Raw genomic sequence first — 20,898 nt, 5'->3', positions numbered from 1 at the left:
AACAGCGGAATATCTCCTAGTCCAGGAAAGGTAGACGCAATTTTGCAGCTAGAGGCACCAAAAGATGTGAGCCAGCTGCGTAAAGTACTCGGGATGCTAAATTTTCTGACTAAATTTGTTCCTATAGCGCAAATAATATTGGCCCCATTAAATGAGCTGCTTAGAAGAGATGTACAGTGGATTTGGGACGAGCCGCAGCGCAGTTCATTTGAACAAATCAAAAAAGTCCTTAAGTAGCTGCCCCGTGCTTGCATACTACGACCCCGGCAAAGCTACTGTAGTGTCTACTGATGCGAGCTCGTACGGTCTAGGTGGCGTGCTGCTGCAGTCTCGTAGTGGAAGGTGGAAGCCGGTGGCATATTGCTCTCGCAGTCTGACCTCAGCTGAGCGAAACTACGCTCAAATCGAGAAAGAATGCTTAGCGTGCGTGTGGGCCTGTGAGAAATTCCACTCTTTTCTCAACGGGCTTGAGTTCACGCTGCAGACCGATCACAAGCCTCTTATACCACTTATAAATAGTAAAACGATGCCGGATGTTCCTTTGAGGTGTCAGCGTTTATTGATGAGGTTAGCCCGATACTCGCCAGTGGCAGAGTACGTCCCCGGAAAATTTTTGGTTGTCGCCGACGCTTTGTCGAGATGCAAGAAAACTGGTGAGAATGGCACCGTCTGTGCTCTGGAGCAAGACGTAGAGACGCACTCGGCAGCGGCAGTTCTTAATTTTCCCGGTTCCGATCGGATGCTTTCTCAAATATTGCAGATGCAAGCCCAGGACCCAATCCTGTCCAGAATTAAGTCTTTCACCTTGCATGGATGGCCGGATGTAGTGTCGAGGAATCTATCGGATTTTTATGCTGCAAGGGGCGATCTAAGCGTCGTTAACGATTTACTGGTCTTCAGGAATAGAATTGTGATCCCGAGCCTCATGCAGCGGGAAATTCTAAAGAGAGTACATGACGATGGTCACCTCAGTCTCCATAAATGTAGACATAGAGTCCAGTCGTCAGTTTGGTGGCCGAACATAGCAAAGGATTTGCCGAACTTCATTGAGAAGTGTGCATTTTGTCAAATTCATGGTAGAAGTACTCGCAAAGAACCAATTAGAGCCTCGTCGCTGCCGGAACGACCGTGGCAAAAAGTAGGGTTGGATTTGTTTCACTTGAGGAATCGTAATTACCTCATCATTGTCGATTATTTTAGTAGATGGTTCGAAATTGTGCATTTGCGTCATACAGATTCGGCGACTGTCATTGATGGCTTGAAAAAGGTTTTTGCCGCTTATGGGATACCGGAGCATATACGATCAGATGGGGGGCCTCAATTTACTTCATTGTTGTTCAGAAATTTTGTAAATCGCTATTGTATCATGCACTCTGTATCTGACCCTTTTCGCCCTCAGGCTAATGGCAGCGCCGAGAGGGCGGTTCAGGTGGCCAAGAGGCTCTTGCAGACGGACGACCCCTTTGCATCTCTCCTGGCGTACAGGAACACCCCGTTAGACGTGACCGGCTGCTCCCCGGCTCAGTTGCTGATGGGTCGACGCACACGGAGTACGTTACCCGCGATGTCTTCTCAACTGGCGCCTGAGTCTGGACACACCCTCACCTCCCTGGCCACGCCCCTCACCTCCCTGGACACACCCACCCCTCGCCTCCCTGGCCACGCCCCTCACCTCTCTGGACACACCCACCTCTCGCCTCCCTGGCCACGCCCCTCACCTCCCTGGCCACGCCCCTCACCTCTCTGGACACACCCACCCCTCGCCTCCCTGGCCACGCCCCTCACCTCCCTAGACACAGCCCTCACCTCCCTAGACACACATCTCACCTCCCTGGCCACACCCCCTCACCTCTCTGGAGACATCCCTCGCCTCCTGCAGCTTCTCCAGGAAGGTCAGGAAGCCGAGCGTGGGCTGCGTGCTGACATGGCCGCCCCCCAGGATGCTGTGAGGGGAGCCTAAGCCTCCCAGCAGACTTTGCACCAGCCCTCCCACGGTCTCTTCCACTTTGCGCGACATAATATAATGTTGAGGCGATCAAACACGCGTTTAGATCGCATCACTCACTCTGCCTTGATACTTGCATTCAAGCTGTGGAAATCCGTGTGAATAATTAGGAGAATTATTGCATGAGCATGTGGCAGAATAAAGACTTTTATATAGATGCAGTGATGCCCTTGATTTTGAACGTGTGAGAAGCCGAAAAACCCAGCATTTGTCCAAAATACTTGAGAAATTTTGCAATGAAAATTGGTCAAAAATAATGAATTAAAACACTACTTCATTCCGTCCAGTGCCGCGGGAGCGTCCTTGCAGCATTTCTACGACGCGCAGCACAAATAGAGTTCAGAAGTTTAAGGTCTTTACTTCTTCTGCTTCAATATATACATTCAGCAGCTGCTCCGCTTCCCCATTTGAAGCCGTTGTTAACTTATCAGTGTGGCAACATTGGCGGTCTTCATAACATAGTAGCCTAAAGAAGTTTTGATCGTAGATTCCGTTACGTCATATTGAACAGCAGGATCAGACCCACATTTTTCGTGATTAAAAACTGTTTCTTAGTAGAGTTGAGTAGTCGTTCTCCAATTTTTCCGCTATTTTTTCAATAGAATAGTTGTCTTCGCAGTTTTCCACTATTTTCATAAACACAGTCACTGCAGCTTCCATTGACCCACGTCTGGATGCAGAAATAAATTACATGTTAACTAAATAAGAATAAGGTGGATCAGCGCACGGACACATACGCCCACCACAGGCTGACTCCCACCGACGAGGGCTACGGCAAACGAACCGGCGAACGACTTCCTAACATTTTTAATGGAACTCCGATGCAAAATTTTTCTAAACGTCTTGGCAGGTTCCCGAATTGTTTGGCCTGAAAATCGCTTGAGAGCCGAGGTACTGACGCATGTACCGTAACGTGTAACATAGCCCATGTAACGTGTAACATTGCCCATGTAACGTGTAACATAGCCCATGTAGCGGTTTCAGCGTTTATTAGGCCGTAGGCCTGTCGCCGATTCTTAACATCACAGAAAATTCACAGCATTTTGCGGTCTCGAACTCACAACCCACTGCTACTATTCTGCTGTGCTTAACCGCCCGGCCTTCTTGCCGATTCTGACCAGAAACTGGCGCCAGAGCTGGGATCGAACCCGCACCTCTCTGCGCCAATCCTGGTAGTCTGAACTGTAACCACTGGGCCACCTGGGTGTAACATAGTCCATGTAACGTGCAACATAGCTCACGTGACGTGCGGAGGGACATGTGACAAGGAGGGACATGCAGGTGAACAGGAAGGACAGGTGAAAAGGAACAGAAACGAAGACGCTCGAACAAGAAGTCGCTTACACGGGACGTCGGCCGCCCGCACGAGAGAGGCAGAGAAGGGAAATGTAAGGAATCCTGCCTACATAATAACTTAATGTAAGGTATCCTACCTACATAATAACTAAATGTGAGGTATCCTACCTACATAATAACTAAATGTGAGGTATCCTACCTACATAATAACTTAATGTAAGGAATCCTGCCTACATAATAACTTAACGCCACAACTGAGATCTGCAGTCAGACACCGCGAGCTCAGCGGTGGGGCGCTCAGGAACAATCCGCCTAGGAGCGCGAAATCCCATAGGACTTCTGACGCGCACAGGCACGCGTCAGAAGTCCCTCGTGAGGGGGGGGGAGTCAATACGTCTAAGAATAAAAAGTTTCCGACATGATGATGCCAGGTGTTGCGAGGCTAGGGACCGGGGGACCGCCACGCATCCCCTGATGGGTGACCCCACCTCCCTTGCGGCAGCTTGGGTAAATAGGTACAGGTACAGCCGCCACATACCCACAGCATGGTAGTTCGGGTACAGAGCAGCCGTCTTTTATCCACAGCAACTGCTAGTTAGGGTAGAGTGCAGCCAGCACATACCCAAATCCCCACAGAAATTACTAGTTAGGGTAAAGTAGAGCCGCCACATCACCATAGCGAAAGCAATAGATGACCAAAATATCAGCCCCAGTCGAGCATGCAGCGGTGACGGTGTAGGATGGAGTGGTGTGGTTTCCCGCGGTAGGAGATGAAAGAGACATATATGCTTCCCTCAATACAGTCATAACAAACAAGGATCTTTATGGGAAAATTAATATCAAATCCTTACGGATGCAAGCAAGGTGCACAACACGCGATGCTAGTAACCATATAATGCGCTTGCAGCACAAATACTTTTGCGAGAAGTGTGATGATTTTAATACCAAAAACAATAGCTGCAAACATATGAATGGCATTGCTTGAGAAAGACATTGGAGAAACCACATGGTAGGTTGGAGGAGCCAATTGACAGGAAGTTTTCATCTCAATCATTGCCTTCTCATTGCTTGTTAACTGCTGCTTCATGCAAGAACCTTCTTTTCCGATATTGCATAATCTTATGACAGTATTTCAAGTCAAACTATAAATGATCAATAAAAGCCGTTTTCAAATATTGACTAAATGTTTTTTTTTCATGAATCCCAACATACACGAAGACGATTCTCGACAATACTGCCGCAGTCAGGACTTCTTATATGGGATTTCTAGAGCATTGCCGGCGTTACTCAGAAGTGTAGGTGGAACTGCGAGGCTGAGGGACGCTCTGCTCAGAGTCGTGCATGTTCTGAGCAAGGTTCTTGTAGACGGCGAGGGCGGAGGTGACGACGTTTGTGACGTCCCCCACGTTGGCTGGCAGGATGATTGTGTTGTTCGTCCTGGCGAGCTCACCGAATGCATTGATGTAGCTCTGCGCCGTCGACAGGGATGCGGCGTTCAAACCTGCATAAAAAAGTCTTCCTGATGAGCTACGACTAGAGGGTCTTAGAGCTATAAAAGTGATTAATAAATAGCAGTTTAATAATCATAAAACAATGGAGGTTAATAACCATGTAACAATGCTAAAGAATGATAAGTGCCACACCAATAAAGATTGATCAAGATACGAAATATTGCTCAGAATGCCAAGAAGCTGCCAAGGAGATAAGCTCAACTGTAAATGTAAGTCCACAATTTATTTTATTTGCAGAGTTAAGCTGCTTTCACCTATACTGCTATAGGATGGCCGTGTGCAGCTGAACTGCTTACCTTGTTTGTGTGCCAGCGCCTCTGAGAGAATACGCAGGCTCTCGGCCTTGCCGGTGGCTACATTGATCTGCTCGAGCTTCTCGGCCTCCGAGGCTAAAATGCGAGCCTGCCGACGGCCTTCAGCCACATTGATCTGCCATTAATTAAACATATTCATCTCATTAATTGATCTACCAGCAACTAAAAATATTCATCTCATTAATTGATCTACCAGCAACTAACAATATTCATCTCATTAATTGATCTACCAACAACTAAAAATATTCATCTCATTATTTGATCTACCACCAACCGAACATATTCTTCTCATTAATCACGCTCTGCTTCCTACTATCTACTAACACACTGTACAACGGTCTGCTAAAGATTATCATTTGGAATGTCAACCTTAAAGAAGATTAAACTTATAATTTCATGTAAAAAGAAACAAAAAAGAGAACTTAAAAGATAACTAATGATAATTTATGATAACTAATGATAATTAGTTATCATTAGTTATCATAAATTATAATTAATTGATAAAAGATAACTAATGATAATTTAACTCTTGATGGTAGAGCACTATCTTAACACAAGGAACGTCAGCCACCATATGCAGCCGCGATAAACGAACGCCCAAGCTTCAATTTCTCAATAAATTTGGGCCCTCAAATGCTGAAAATCTCATACGTGAGTAGAATTAATTATACTATTTTGAAATGATTAGCATGACTTGACACCTGCTCAAGGGTTATGTACCACTAATACCATAACATTCCTGGATATATAATAAACAGCAATGATGTGAAAAGGTATGTGGTATGGAAGACTTACTTCAGCCTCCCTAATACCCTCGCTCTCCAGGACTGTAGCTCGCTTCTTTCTCTCTGCCTCGACCTGCATCTGCATTGCCTCCTGCACCCGTGATGGCAGCTTGATGTCACCTGCAGTAAGTCAATACCATTGCATAATGTAGTACTTAATATACTATTTACTGAATGAAATAATCTTTGTGAAGGAAGAAGACCAAGCTAGCTTTTCGATGCAATGTCACTAAAATCTCAATTGTCAAGAAATGTCAGAATCAACAGGAATTCGATTACACTAGAGTACCGGTGCGGCATTTATAAAAAAAAGAGATATAAATGAACACATGAGTGAAGTAATGAAATGCTCATTACATTGATTAATTCTGTAATTCCATGTAAATTGGCAACAGCTATCAACTTATTAAGACTGGCAATCAACACCAGATGGTGAAGACATTAGGCAAGTGAGTATAAAATATTTCAAAAATTACTTTGAAAAATTAACCTATCATTGAAACTCCACCAATCAAAATGAATTTTGGTAATAATTTTTGATCTAATCATATTGAACAAGCATCTGAATCAGAGTTGACAGCAATTTAAATGGTCAACAGAATAGCTTGGGTACAGGGATTTCCTCCATAATTTCATCTGAGAGTAGCAGGTGCTAAAACAAACATTTCTTAAGACATATCATTAGGGTAATTAGAAATAAATTCTAAGTGAACTCACGGATCTCATATCGGAGGCATGCGATGCCCCAGGCCTCGGCAGCTTTATTGATGGCATGAACAATGGCAACGTTCAGCGACTCTCTCTCCCGAAATACGTTGTCAAGGCTGATCTTGCCTATCTCGGATCTGCCAGAACGGAACACCATGCTTCACTATATGTACATGTTACACGCTCTACATAAATGACATTGATTAATAATGGAAAAAATTAGTCAATTATTTCAGAGGAATATCAACATTATTTCATTTTTTCATGTATGTACAAGTTGACCACAATAGCATATGAATAAACTAAGAAATGATACCTATATGATTATAACGATTAGCAAAGATAAGCAGGAGTAGAGAGAGATTATTGTAACAATTTCAGGCGTTGATAAAATTTTGAATGACTCAAAATCTATATAAAATAAATAACTCAAATAAAATCTATATATAGTCAAATGGGGTAAGACAGGATCGCAGCCTTCGTGGGGTAAGAAAGGACTAGCCTATGGCGTGCATTCTAATTGCACTGAATTCAATTTGACAAAAGAATATGTTAGAACAATCATTGCCTGTCATTTCAGTGTTTATGGCAACCCTCTTCTGCAAATAATGAATTTTTGGCTAATTTTTAAAAAAACCTATGTAAAGAAGGGTCACAAAATAGTTAACCCTATTTGGGAAATAAGCTCTGTCTAATAACAAAATTTTTTTTGGCCAGGTTTGTGGATGTAGGCAGGTAACCTCAAGTAATAGGCAACTTTTTAGACATACTAGGCATTCCTACCTGCTACCATCACTGCCTGACATGCATTCTAAAATGGGGTAAAAAAGGACCGGACATGGGGTAAGAAGGGACCACTAAATGATCCTGTTTTACCCCACAAGTGGTCCTATCTTACCCCACAAATGGTCCTGCCTTACCCCACAAATGGTCCTCTATTACCCTACAGTTTATCAAAAATAGTTTTGAAATGAATATATTATTGTGTAGTACATGGAGTATTTTGGTCAAAATTTGTATCTTTTGCTCAAACTTCATTATAACTTGTTAGCTTTTTTAATTAGAGAAATTTAGTGCTTTATTTTAAATTGCATCAAAGGGATATAGAAAATATGGATGTCTATTCCCATTAGTGAGCTGCAGAACTATGTGCAAGATTGGCTGGGGGAAAAATCATTGTGTGAACCATGAAAAATAATTATGATCATAACTGTGTGAGAGGGCATGGGCTACATTAGATGAAGTGCACCACAAATGCAGTTAGCAAGAAAACACATGACGTCTGACACTTGGGTTATTATCCATTGGTTTATTAACAATTTGATAAATTTTCAGACAATGACACTAATGGAATGAATATACGTACATGAAGCATTTAGCAGTGTTCGACAATGAACCAAAGCCAACCCACTATTACTATGCTTAACAAATTTTTCTTGTGACAAAAACTTTAATGTGACAGATATTACAGTTGACTTCCCTCAGGCCTCAACACAAAACAGTAACAAGTGGTTGTTTAATCAAATAATGTGTTTCTAGATGGATAATATTGCGTATCAGATTTGTACTTTTATTAAAAACCTTGTAACATAAGAATTACCAGTTGGTCCTTTCTTACCCCAGCCTGGTCCCATCTTACCCCAATGGGTAAGATGGGATCAGCTCACTTTTTTCAATCTGTACAGAAAACTATGTTCGATGCAAAACGTCTGAGTTGTAGCTTAGAAGCCCATTGCATAACTACACCTTGTGATAGGTTTTGGGTTTTTTGGTTATTCATGGTATAGGTGCTACAGGCTTGTTAGTGACTTTGGTCCTGTCTTACCCCATCTGACTATATATATATAACTGTAGCATACATATAATAAATTTCAAGTTGGCAATATAATTTTAAAAATTCAATCTCATTTACAAAGAGAACCTTAATCAAACTGAATAAAGCCCCAGTATATTACATAACAGGAACAAAATTGTCGAAAATGCACAAGTAAATGAAAATATAAAATTACATAGAAGAGACAACATGTCTACAGAGAGCTTCCCACCACAGGTAAGTGTCGTCAGCATGTCTACCGAGAGCTTACTATTACAGGGAATTATATTACAGAACCACGTGAATACGTAACTGTTAATATACAAGGAGCTTAATCTTACTAACCTTGGGTGCTGACATAACTTGTAAGAATATCATTGATACAGAGAATTTATATACATTTGGCCGGGCCAAAACTGTTATGGTTGACATGCCCTGGGAAAGCAAGATTATCTTCATAAATGACTAGAATTAAAGAGAATGTGTATTATTAAAATAAGTAGTTGAGACCTCATAGTTGTTTGAGCCACTTGTGTGATGGCAAACTCAGCATCTTCAACACCATAGCTTGCCTTGTAGGGATCAAGGATGCGCAGATAGAGAACCCCATCAATGTTGAGCGTCACATTGTCTAAAAGGCAAGAGAGTTTTCGATCTTATGGGAGAAACACAACTCAAAAATATCAATGCCACAAAACATTTTGAATTCTAATCAAGATCTGAGGATAAGTGAAGCTTGCAACAATGTTGTAATACAAATCACATTATATATATATATATTAAAATCTAAATTTTTACTGGCCAAAAGATTTTTTCAATAAAGTTATGTATATACATAGAAATATGAATACAGAAAGTTACACATAATTTCAATTTTGTGCAATAGGAATGTCACATCATTTTATCTAATTTCACATCAAATTTATCTCACCAGCAGTGATTGCCGCTTGCTGAGGTATGTCAATAGCTATTTCCTTAAGACCTTGAACATATTTAACTCGATCTAGAATAGGAATGAGGAAGTTGATTCCAGGTTCTAGTATGCTGTGAAATTTGCCCATGCGCTCCACCACCCATGCCTGGAAAACAAACCTGTTATTAGAAAATCCAATGATATAAAATGATCCAAAGGTTTTTTCAGGATAAAATACATGGCAAGATGGCATACAATAAATTTTGAAATTGTATGAATACTGGCACAAACACAATAAACAATAAATCATTAGCTTGCAATCTATGTATATTTATACATGGGTAGTTAATGGCCAGAGAATTCATTCATTTAAATTTTTAGCACTAAACAATATTCTCCAGATAATCTTGGTTGATCAAAATGCAGGTTGAAGGAAATAATTTTATTTTATTAATGACGTTTTGAATGTGAAAACATTCATTTCCAAGTTTTAGGAAGCATTAAATACTGAAATTTTATAGAAATAAGTACCTACATGATACATGTAAATATGATACAACACAAAAATGTGCAACCAGGAAAATAACTGAAACGATATCAAAGTTAAAAAAATCCGGTAGTTATGAGATGGATAGTTGGGAGTCTAATGAGCAGAGAAAAGAGCCCCTTGTCAGTGGTATGATTTTGGGCCACTACAAGATGACGATGCTGGAGTGACTGTGTCACTCCAGCAGAGTGCAAGTGAAAGTCTCCCTTAATTTGATGCTGTCAAAGATGTCACTGAGCCTATTGCGTTCATAGTGGCTCCTGAGATGAAGTTGCTTGATTGTAATACTTTGATAACTGGTCTGGTTGCAAGTTTGTCTCTGGTGACACGATAAACTGCTGCTCAATGTTGTTATAGTTACTCCAATTACTCCAATGCAATCCAAATGACGAAGAAGTCTACAACCTTCTTTGAAGCAAAATTTACTGATTACAGTACATTGGCTTCTTGGTGAACTCTCACTTTCTTGCAGGGCCTATAGTTGAATATAGTCTGGAGGTTTTTGGTGTTGCCATGGGTATCATCAAGCCAGTTGAATTCATCAACGATTTTGAGATAAAGTTGCTTGTATGTAATACTCAATGTCTGAGTTGTTGATCCAATTACTCCAGTGTAGTCCAAATTATAACCAGACCAGGTCTCAAAGTATTAAAATCAAGCAGCATCACCTCAAGATCCATATTGAATTCAGCAGGCTCCATGACACCCTCAACAACATCAAACTCAACAAGACCATCACCCCCACTGTGCTGGAGGAACCTAACAGCATTGTCTTCATGGAGTGGCCCAACATCATCTATTTGATTAGCTAAAGCCCTCACCTCTATGGATTGGACTCCAGCTTTCCATCTCATAACTACTGGGCTTTCTGAACATTGAGATTGTTTCAGAGTTATTTTCACAGTTTCAAATTTTGTTGTTGTATCATATTATGTAGTATCACATACTTATTTTTGCCAAATTTTCAGTATTCAATGCTTCCTATAACTTGAAAATGAATTTTGTCACATTTGAAACATTGTTAATAAATTAAAATTACTTCAAAAACCTGCATTTTGATCAATCAATGTCAACAAGAATTGTTTGAGCCTGAAAATTTAAATCAATCAATAATTTCTATGGTCATTAACTGCCCTAGTTCAGAAAATATCTATATTGAAATATACCCATATATTTTTGAGTTTCCTTTTGTCAGTAATATAAATTAGTGAAAGAACACACAGTATTTTCTTTGTTTACTGAAAGTATAGCATAGAAATGCAAGTAGATACTTTGAAACATGCTTACATGCCAAAGTGGAAAATGGGGCAGAAGCCACCTGTGAATTGAACAAAAAGACCTGTGAATGGGCCAATTTTACCTGCTTCTATGACCTTTTTCCAATATCTTCACTAAAAAATTAGAAAAAATAGCTTCTTTCACCAGAAATTTTCTAAAATCACCAGTGAAATTATAGTTTTTACCCACAATTTTAGGAAACTTTTGCATGATATTCCAAGTAGGCTCACATGAAATCCTTATTGAACCCTTACTACAGAGAAATGAATAACTAGGCTTTGGTAATGAAAAAAACTGCTGTCAAATTGTTATACTGGTTTCACAGCAATCTAAAAATTAACATCCTAGTCAAGTTCAATTGTTCAAATATAATTCTTCTGAAAGTACATGAAAGAATACCTCTTGCTGGGGCACGAATAACACAACAGTGTTTATTGGGAGATGGGATCGCAGTCGAACAGTTTGCAGCTGCTGTACAGAAACTGCACGGTGCTGGAAAAAGAGTAAGATTTCATCAAAATGCAAATATAGCTATAGTGTTTCTCCCTAAGTTATTATTTTGTCTTCAAAATTTTGCTATTAAGTTAAATAGTACCACTTAAGTATTGAAACACTTAAAAATATCATACATTGTGCTTTAACAAATATTAAATTTCTCTCTTCTTTAATCCCTTAAAGAAAGGAACAGTGTAGTATGTATTGAATTATTATGACTATTATTAATAGTCTATTATGATTAATTATTACTAATACCACACCTGGACCTGCCACAGGTGTAATGCATGCCCCCTCTCACCCACTTCCTCCAGTTCAACTGCAACGGCCTGCGGCACTGCACAGTTGAGTTGGCCCACTTCCTGGTCTCCCACTCCATCCTTGTCGTGGCCATACAGGAAAGCAAACCCACCACGGCCTCAAACCCCCCAACCTCTTGCTCCAAGGAGAGGTATTTTTAGGAGGGTTCTCACTTCGGCGGCCCGCCAACATATCCCTTGCAGATGTAGAAGGTATTTCATTCCCAACCTCCCACCCTCTGCCATCCCTCTCATTCAAGAGCGTGACAGAGCCCGAGCCCTGGACCCCAACCACCCCAGCCTCCCGGACCTCAACAACAACATCTCAGCAGCCATCAACACACACTCCTGCACGACCTGGATCAAGAAGGTCCAGTCATCCCACCTGCAGAGAAATCCATCCAAATTTTGGTCGCTCCTATGCCCCCTTTCCGGCAAGTCAACCAGACAAGCCCCTAACCAACCCATTTCCTTCGATAATTCTCATGTCACCGCAGACCATATCATAGCCTCATCCTTCTGCCGCAAATTCACGCTGGTTCCCCACTACCAGCATGACCCTTCCTGCAGGTCCACCTACTGAAGCATCAAGCGCTGTAAACCCCTCTCCGACACACCCCGTGTTCACTTCGGATTAGACCAGACAGGCAGTATGGAGCTCGGTTACCTCTACTGCCACTGGCCCAGACTCCCTCACTATCCTCCACCTCCATCACCTGGGACCCAGAGGTATCCAGTACCTTACCCAACTTTACAATCTGTCCCTAGCCAAGGCCAACATCCCTGCCATCTGAAAGTTGGCCACAATCATTGCCATTCTAAAGCCAGGCAAACCCCCTGTCTATCAGCTCCTCATACCGGCCCATTTCCCTCCTGTGCCCGTCTGTGAATGTGTTGGAGCGTCTGCTTCTTCCAGCCCTTAATGCAGCATTTCCACTGGTGGACTCCCAGCATGGTTTCTGCTCTCTCCACTCCACAACATCCGCCCTACTTCCTCTAAACCAGGCCATAGCCACAGGCTTCAACCAGCCTTGCCCACCAACCAGGACAATAGCAATGGCAATAGACTTCAGCAAGGCTTTTGACACTGTGCCTCATGCTCAGCTCATCTCTCACATTGCCTCCACTCCCTTCCACGCCAATATCACCTGCTGGCTGATCTGTTACATCAGAGGCAGGTCAGCCAGGTGCTCCTACAACAACTGCATCTCCTCTCCTACAACTGCTTCCCATCTGCACAGCAAAGCTCAGGTCTTACCCATGGCTGAACACCTCTCTCTGCTCTGCTCATAATACCTTGCCAGTGCCCTACGACCGCACCATCCCAGCTAACTCTATTGTCACCCAGACATCAGGGCCCCATCCCATAAAGCACACACTTCAGACTTGCTTCATCCCTTCTGTCTCTCACCTGCTGGAGGAGGGTTCCCTCCCCCCTGACTCCTACCCCACCATGACCCTGCACAGCTCTGCTGTCTCCTCTTACCTGGCCTCAGCAGCTCCTAACAAAGTGTTGCTGACCCCTGCCTCTCCGTCTCATCCAGCGAGCTATCCCTCCCCAGGGCGGCCAGAAGTGCCCTTTCCCAGCTCCCTCTGGCTACTCATCACGGCTCAACTCATACCTTGTCTGCATTGGTGCAGCTAATAGCCCTCTCTGCTCTGAATGCGGCATAATGGACCACACCACCATCACCTCTTTAGCTGCCCATTGCACCCCACCTCGCTGACTCCACTGGACCTCTGGAGTGGAATCCCCGCTCCCTCCCCCTCCCCCAGAGCCGCCAAGCAGCAGTCCCAGGCAACTAACAACAACATGCCTCCATGGATACGGTAATATCACATCAATAATACAATAGTGTATCCCGTGTACATAGTGGCAAACCAGAGATTTTTTAGAATCAGTGCATTTTTAATTTTCTCAATTACTCAATATTTAAACCAATTTCTTATGTATGATAATGCTGGTAAGTGGTATCCATGATACTTTACTCAAGTTTACTGGTCTTCCTATAGTACCATAATCAAAATTGAACTTGTGGGAGAGTCTAAAAAACTCTCTGCTTTGCCACTATGCCTGTGTATGGATATGTTAATCATATCAATAATGGAAAAACAAGTAAAAACCACAGAAAATGTCATTTATTCTACATCAACATCATCTACAAAAAAAAAAAAAAAGAAAGAGGAGGACTTCAGAGTAATGTTAGTAATGGATGAGTACACTCTGCATGCTTCAAACATTTTAAAAATGAGTTTTATTCCGAATGTCAAGGATTACCACGTTCCCAGGGGTGATTTGGGATGCTCTTATTTTGCCTCTGGCACCTCACAAATTGCATATGAAATTTTTTTGGAGATGCTATTCCAAAGCCCTCGCAAAGAGCTTTAAAATGAGCCCAAACTTATTTAGGAAATGTTTAATGGTAAGAAGTTATTGACTAAGAACACTCAAAACCATACCTTATTACCCCATTTGACAGTACCTTGACAGTTTACTCATCACTAAAAACTGATTTAATGATGCTAGTCAGTAAGTCAGAACTATATAATTTGTGTTAATTATATGTTTAATTGCCAAATGATGACAACAAAGCTGTTTTGATTGTGCAAGAAATTCTAGAAACATGTGGTAGTTTTGTTTATAAAATAGGTAAATTATTTTGATTGAACTACTGAAGGCCAATGACTATAGTGCTGTCTGTGGCATACTGGCATTTAGTGCTGTGCTGTTTAGTGCTGTGGCATTTAGTGCTGTGGCAAATCAGTGACAAACCACTGATTTTTAAAAATCAGTTCATTTTTAGTTTCCTCATTTACTCACAATTTAGCTAGGGTAAACGCGGTATATTCCGACATCGTAGGTAATTCCGTCACTTCTCTAGTTTGACCTATATATTAAGCTTTGTTTTAGTTCCATGCGTTCATTGATGGTTGAAATGGTGACGTCATACATTTGCGTGTCGAAATACTGCAAAAACACTAGGTCTTGGCCATCTAGCGGGAAAATATTGAGATCCAAAGAGAGACAATGCATGCCACGTGGTGAGATCATCGAAAAATGTGTCAAATTTGACAGTTGACATGGCTCTACCAAATAGTGAATAACTGTTTTTATAGGAAGAATATTATGGTTTGAGACTTTTAAATACGTCTGTGAATATATTAGGAATCCTTTAAGATTTCGGTCCTGTCTTACCCCATCTGACTATATACTTGTATTTGCTGATTTCAAGTTGTAAATAAATTAATAGATGATTAAGTTGAGATGTTGGATTTCGACACATGAAAACTAATTCCGACACAACTTGAATTGGACACACACAGATCGTTCAAAGCTCTGTACAAAAATTGAAATTTGCTTAATTAAAAGCCTAATAGCTGGTAATTAAAACGTAATTAAGTAGTGTTCAATATTTGTTAGTGTTCTAATTCAAAGCCGTGTTGTATCCCAATACAGCTCACACAGCAAACGGAATTCAAACACGTGGATGTCGGCAATACGGATCAGTTAAATTTGAAGCGCTGACGCAATACGACTCACCACGTGTCGGATGTTGCCACACAAAGTGACGGAATATAGAGATTTGGTAGGTTTCCATTCTAAAGGCTTTTTAATAAATATGGCAACATTTTGTGACATTTCATCGTTGCTGACGCGTAGTGAAGTGTTTTGAGAGTCATGTGAAGGCAACAGAACTTACGTAACGCATACAGGTTTTTTTTATAGTTTTTCATTTCTCGATGCGTCCTTAAAGTGTCGGAATATACCGCGTTTACCCTATACCAATTTCATATGCATGATTGATAATGCAGGTATCCAGGAATGATACTTTACTGGTCTATATATAGGACTCAATAATGAACTTGAAAGAGATTCTAAAAAACTCTCTGCTTTGCCACTACGGGCACTATGAATTGTCACACATGGCATTATTGGCAACCAGCAATAATAAAATAAATAAATACAGATACAGTGACAATGTTATGGGCTTGGGCTGTACTCTGTAGAGCATTCAGCATGGATGGTAGTTCCGGACTTGAGGCAATTGTAAATGAATCAAGTCTAAAAAAATAACTTGTTTGCTAGGCTACATTATACATAGGTTTTGCCCATTCAGACAGACTTACATTAGTTTTGGGTTTTGCGGGTTTTGTCCAACGGCAACGGGTTCAGTCTGTCTAACGGCCAACGGGTTTTGCCCATTCAGACAGACTTAGGTACATTAGTTTTCTAATTTTATTGACAAGCAAGCAACTTGCCAAATGGCAACGCCGCCAACTCTTGAGTCAATAACAGTGGACAAATCTCACAAATGAATCGAATTCTGAATTTGTTTACCTACCACGCACAGCCTGCATAGTGGCAAACCACAGCTTTTTTAGAATCGGTTCATTTTTAATTTCGGCTACCAGGCTAGTACCACTGTACCAGCTTTATGAATTTAAAAATCACAATCAAACAATTCAAAATCCGCATCAAGTCTATTTAATCGCAAATTAGGTCACTACGCCAATTTTTAGAAGAATAACTTACCAATATTTGATGATGCTTTACAATGTTTCGCAGCGAGTTGACAAACATAATTTTATGTTTTTATTTAACCAAGAGTTTTTAATTTTGAACTCGAGCAGCCCGTGAGCCCTGCTTACTGCTTACTTGATTTTGACTCACTTTCAATACGAATTTCCTTCTATCGGCACCGCACTACGGTAACGTGCTTGTAACGCGCATTAGTCCAATTCCGCAGTGAAAATATGAGGGCTGATACCTGCACAGTTCATTGTACCGTAATTACCACGGTAATAATCAAATTACGGTACGACTACGGTAATTTCTAGTCTACTACGGCGTAGTTCACTAAAATCAACTGATAACAGTGACGTAAAATCATCAAAATTTAACTTACTGTTATACATATAGGACTCAAATGAACTTGAGGAAGAGCAACAAAAAATGTTTTCCTTCGCCGCTATGCTGCTATCGAACACGATAAATGGAAAAAAACTGTTTTTTTTTTTCATTTGAACCTATCAATTTAGCGTGAATTCCGTTTGTTGTTCTTAATAATCGTGTTTCTAAATTGGACTTCGCAAAGTATTCCGTATTACCTTCCCGCAGCGGTGCAGCCTTCCGTAGCCTTAGTTGTGTAATTCCGACATTCGGTTGTGGGCTGCGGTAGCGGAAATTCTTGCTAGTTAACGTCAATTTCCTATTCAAATCAAAGAATACATAGTATTATTTAAGTATTAAACAGATTCATTTATAATCTTGGATTCTTTGAAGTTCGATTGAAAAATATTTACCAATTTGGTGGCCTACGGTACCTAGTTCAGTCAACTTCAGTGGGAAGAAAGAAACTGTCATTACTAATGAGTAATGACATTACACATATCTAGGGTCTGAAGTGGTCATTCCTGTTAGTAAAAAAATGTTTTTTTTTGCACTGGCAATTGTAAATATTTTTTCATTTCTACGCATTGAGAGTATTGTCTTGACTCTTGAGCAATGAGCATGACAGCAAAAGGCTCTGGCACTGACACTGAAGTAAGTTATGACTGAGAATATCTGACCATGCCTCAACGGCTTATTATTATTATTACGGCTAAACCTAAAGTTGCCTCTGATGATGGCATGATCCAAAAAGGGAAATTGGGCAGAAGGAGAAGCCACCAGTGAATTGGAAAAAAATGACATGAAAAGCTGACCGATTTCCAATTTTACCCTTTCCTATGCCTGTTTGTTAATTACTTCATTGAAAGATAAAAACGGTCACAAACTTGTAATTCTAGGTATGTGCATTAAAAAATTGTACCTAATCTTAATAAAAATTATATCCACTGTGCAGAGAGTGAACGAAGATTTAAAGACCTACGGCGACGCATTATCAGCAAAATTTTCGCCTTCAGAAGATCTTGCCGACACATTTAGATTGAAATTCTTGCATTTAATATATTTCTCAGTCTTCTGGCGACGCATCTTTAAAATGGCCGGCGACGCTTTGGGCTTAAAAATCCATATATTGCCGACGCTGCATCCACCCTCTGCATAGTGGAATTATATATCTGAAAAAGGAAAATATTTTGAAAAATACAAATTTAAAAAGTATAAATTTAAGTGGAGTATATATAAAAGTGAAAAAGCTATCAATTTTTTACTTTATTTAATTACCTCTCAAAAATTGAGACCATTTTTTAGCACTTTTTTAAAATAAAAATATCATTCTAGGAATTTAGGTTTCCTTCAAAAAACAAGAGTTTCATATATCTTATCAGAGGAGCTCTTCCTAAAGTTAAAGTAATTCTAAGACCAAGTTGTAGAAGTAACAGCAACTTAGGCTAGTTGAACTTACTAATATGTCAATTGTCAAGTGTCTAAAGAAGGCCATTAAATAGCTCTCTGATAATGGGAATTAAGCTGCAAAAAAAAGTGAGAGTGTAAAATCAAATTTATAATATAAGAAGTTTTTGGCTTGCATCTTATGAAGATGGGCCCATTTCTGTTAGCTTTTCTGTACAAGATACCTTCCTGGTAATTAAGGTTTTGAAGTCCCAATAAGCCTGTTTATTATATTTTTAGCTTTCTCTTAATTTGAAGTTGAACTTATCTAACCTCTTAATCCTAATTGCCTTGGGTTTTTGTTTCATGGTACAACCTTGGCTGCAAGTGATATCTGCTCTTAATTTTATTAATTATTTTTTAGTGGTTTTCCAATTTGCATATGCTGCAATTATTTTACCGGGCATTAATAGGTATAGATTTTTTCCTGTCAAATGCTGTCTTCAATGCACAAGTGTGAACTCAAATCCAGTTATTAAAATTATGAGAATGAAAGGACCAAGTTTCTGGCCTCAAGCAGAGCCATTTCCATGTACAACAATCTGACTGCTGTGATGTGATATTGTAGATATGTTACCCATGTGTAGGAGACTGTAAGTCATTCATGTGTGTGTGTGTGCCTGAAAACATGTGCACCTTTATTGCTGGAGCATTTGCATCTCCATCACTGGTGCACCTGCTTAGCTAAAATAGAATTGATCCAATACAAAGAATAGATCTCAGTTGAAGAGTATCTCAACAGACAGGGCTATGAGATTTGTGGTTATTTTTTACGGAGGTTAATAGAAATTAAGTGCATTTTCCCGCAAACCCTGGCATGATTAGGGTTAAGCATTTGAATTTCAAACCTATTTGTGCGTAGAATATATATAATCCAGTTGTGATTTCCTTCAAATGTTACAGAATTTGAGAATTTGTGTCTAGCGACAGTACTTTCAGAACAGTATATTTATTTAAGTTGATATCATACTATTAACTGAGGTACACAAATTTCTACAACCACCATGTCATTGATTATAAAAATTTGGTGATTAGTTCAATAGTTCTCATTATTTCCTTGTTTGAGGGCAAAATTGTGACTATAATAGTGAGCAACATTAATGTGTTTGTAATCTGCTTTTGTGGTGTGCCTGCAGATGTTTATGATGGTGAGTACAGCTGCTCAGCTCTGACTGATGGTGAGTACAGCTGCTCAGCTCTGACTGATGGTGAGTACAGCTGCTCAGCTCTGACTGATGGTGAGTACAGCTACTCAGCTCTGACTGATGGTGAGTACAGCTGCTCAGCTCTGACTGATGGTGAGTGAGTACAGCTGCTTAGCTCTGACTGGAGTGAGTACAGCTGCTCAGCTCTGACTTGCTCTGCCCCATGCAGTGACTGCAGCACAACTGCAGAGGTGATCCTGGGCAAGGTTAGGATGTAGTGTAGTATGTAGTGTACACTTATATACCTCGCAGGTAGTCTGCTACCATCTCTCAAGTAAGACTAAGCCTTTATTTCCATGGCTTCAATTTGCATAATGTGTTTTCAAATGAAAAACGTAATTGGATAATTTTCCTTTTTCATAGCATAATGATGTTTGAATAAACATTCAGGATGAACACAATTATGTGTGAGTTTTCCCTGAACCAGCAGGTGGGTGAGGGAGCTGCCTGTGTCTAGCTACTCTGCTTCTCTGGTCGGTCAAGCCAACATGGAGTCTTCGCTGAGCTCGGTAATATTTACTGCTCATAGTTACTGCTAACTTGTATGTTATTTTTATTTGTTTTTTTTTTATTTTCTTGTAAGTTAATTTCAAAGCCATGAAAAATGTAGAAGATTGCTAGTCCTTATCTAGCATGACTATTACATCAAGCTACTAAATAGAATTGAGTTCTATGATGCCATCATACTTCTAAAGAACTGTTGAAAAAAGTAGCTTCACCATAGGTGAAGTACAATGCTGGAGTGGTGAACTCTTTTGAAGCAATACAAGCTTGACCCAGCAACAAACGTGGAAGCTTCGTCTTAGTGATGCCAAGCACTACCTGGATATGATCAAAATAATGCCGTAAATCCCATTTATCATTTGCTCGTGTCATCTGAACTGCGGCAATACATGCGCCCAAGAAGTGGGCATCAATTTGATAACCAGTAAAGTGACCAATTTAGCTACTTACATCGCCGTTAATTGAACTGCTCCCAAAATTAGCAGCTTGCTGCTTACATCGCCGTTAATTGAACTGCTCCCAAAATTAGCAGCTTGCTGCTTACAGTGCCGTTAATTGAACTGCTCCCAAAATTAGCAGATTGCTGCTTACATCGCCGTTAATTGAACTACCAAATGAAGTTTTGCTACGTTTACTATGATTGAGCTCTTGACGACTTTCGAAGTAAATGAGGTAAACCTAATCGTTTTTTTAAAGGCCTCCCACACTCACCATTCCAACAAAAAGAAATTAATTTTATTAATTAAAAACAGGGAATGGTTTCATGTCAATGATCAGGGCCCCGACCTTAACGCCTCTGATGGTGGCCTACACCGACTCCGAGGGTCACTGAGCTGTGACGCGAGCGAGGAGCGGGCCCACGTCGAACTTTTCTCTGACTGCTGTTAG

General features: G+C 40.6%; 1 protein-coding gene and 1 long non-coding RNA gene across 4 annotated transcripts; one reads left to right on the top strand and one right to left on the bottom strand.

The window, feature by feature from the left end:
- Window positions 1–4,466: 4,466 nt before the first annotated feature.
- Window positions 4,467–16,716, bottom strand: LOC108671921 (stomatin-like protein 2, mitochondrial). Of its 2 annotated transcripts, none has more exons than XM_018159517.2 (8): window positions 16,499–16,716; window positions 11,570–11,662; window positions 9,364–9,511; window positions 8,943–9,063; window positions 6,629–6,756; window positions 5,922–6,031; window positions 5,109–5,241; window positions 4,467–4,802 (listed from the first exon to the last, which is right to left on the bottom strand). In XM_018159517.2, the coding sequence occupies exons 1-8, from the start codon at window positions 16,544–16,546 to the stop codon at window positions 4,585–4,587; spliced, it is 999 nt and encodes a 332-aa protein (XP_018015006.1). In that variant the 5' UTR covers window positions 16,547–16,716; the 3' UTR covers window positions 4,467–4,584. The 2 variants fall into 2 exon arrangements, with proteins under 2 accessions (XP_018015006.1, XP_047741374.1); XM_047885418.1 differs by having other exon boundaries at window positions 16,637–16,683.
- Window positions 16,717–17,096: 380 nt separating this feature from the next.
- LOC108671920 lies at window positions 17,097–20,650 on the top strand. 2 transcript variants are annotated; one of them, XR_001930858.2, is made up of 4 exons: window positions 17,097–17,509; window positions 19,438–19,449; window positions 19,937–20,015; window positions 20,231–20,650. It is a non-coding gene; the product is annotated as an uncharacterized LOC108671920 (long non-coding RNA). The 2 variants fall into 2 exon arrangements; XR_001930857.2 differs by having other exon boundaries at window positions 19,934–20,015.
- The last annotated feature ends 248 nt before the right edge of the window (window positions 20,651–20,898 follow it).

This window comes from Hyalella azteca, unplaced genomic scaffold (genome assembly GCF_000764305.2).
Source record: "Hyalella azteca isolate HAZT.00-mixed unplaced genomic scaffold, Hazt_2.0.2 contig17853, whole genome shotgun sequence".
Classification (NCBI taxonomy): Eukaryota; Metazoa; Arthropoda; class Malacostraca; order Amphipoda; family Hyalellidae; genus Hyalella; species Hyalella azteca.
The sequence above is the reverse complement of the archived record's forward strand: the minus strand, read 5'-3'. Positions and strand labels throughout refer to the sequence as shown.

Bases quoted from the DNA above. Each gene is read 5' to 3' on its own strand.
- LOC108671921 (XM_018159517.2), bottom strand. From the start codon at position 16,546: ATGTTTGTCAACTCGCTGCGAAACATTGTAAAGCATCATCAAATATTG. The intron at 6,757-8,942 runs GTCTCAACTACT...CCGTTCTGGCAG, and splicing joins GTGGCTCAAACAACTATGAG to ATCCGAGATAGGCAAGATCA. The intron at 4,803-5,108 runs GTAAGCAGTTCA...TTTTTTATGCAG, and splicing joins GGCGCTGGCACACAAACAAG to GTTTGAACGCCGCATCCCTG.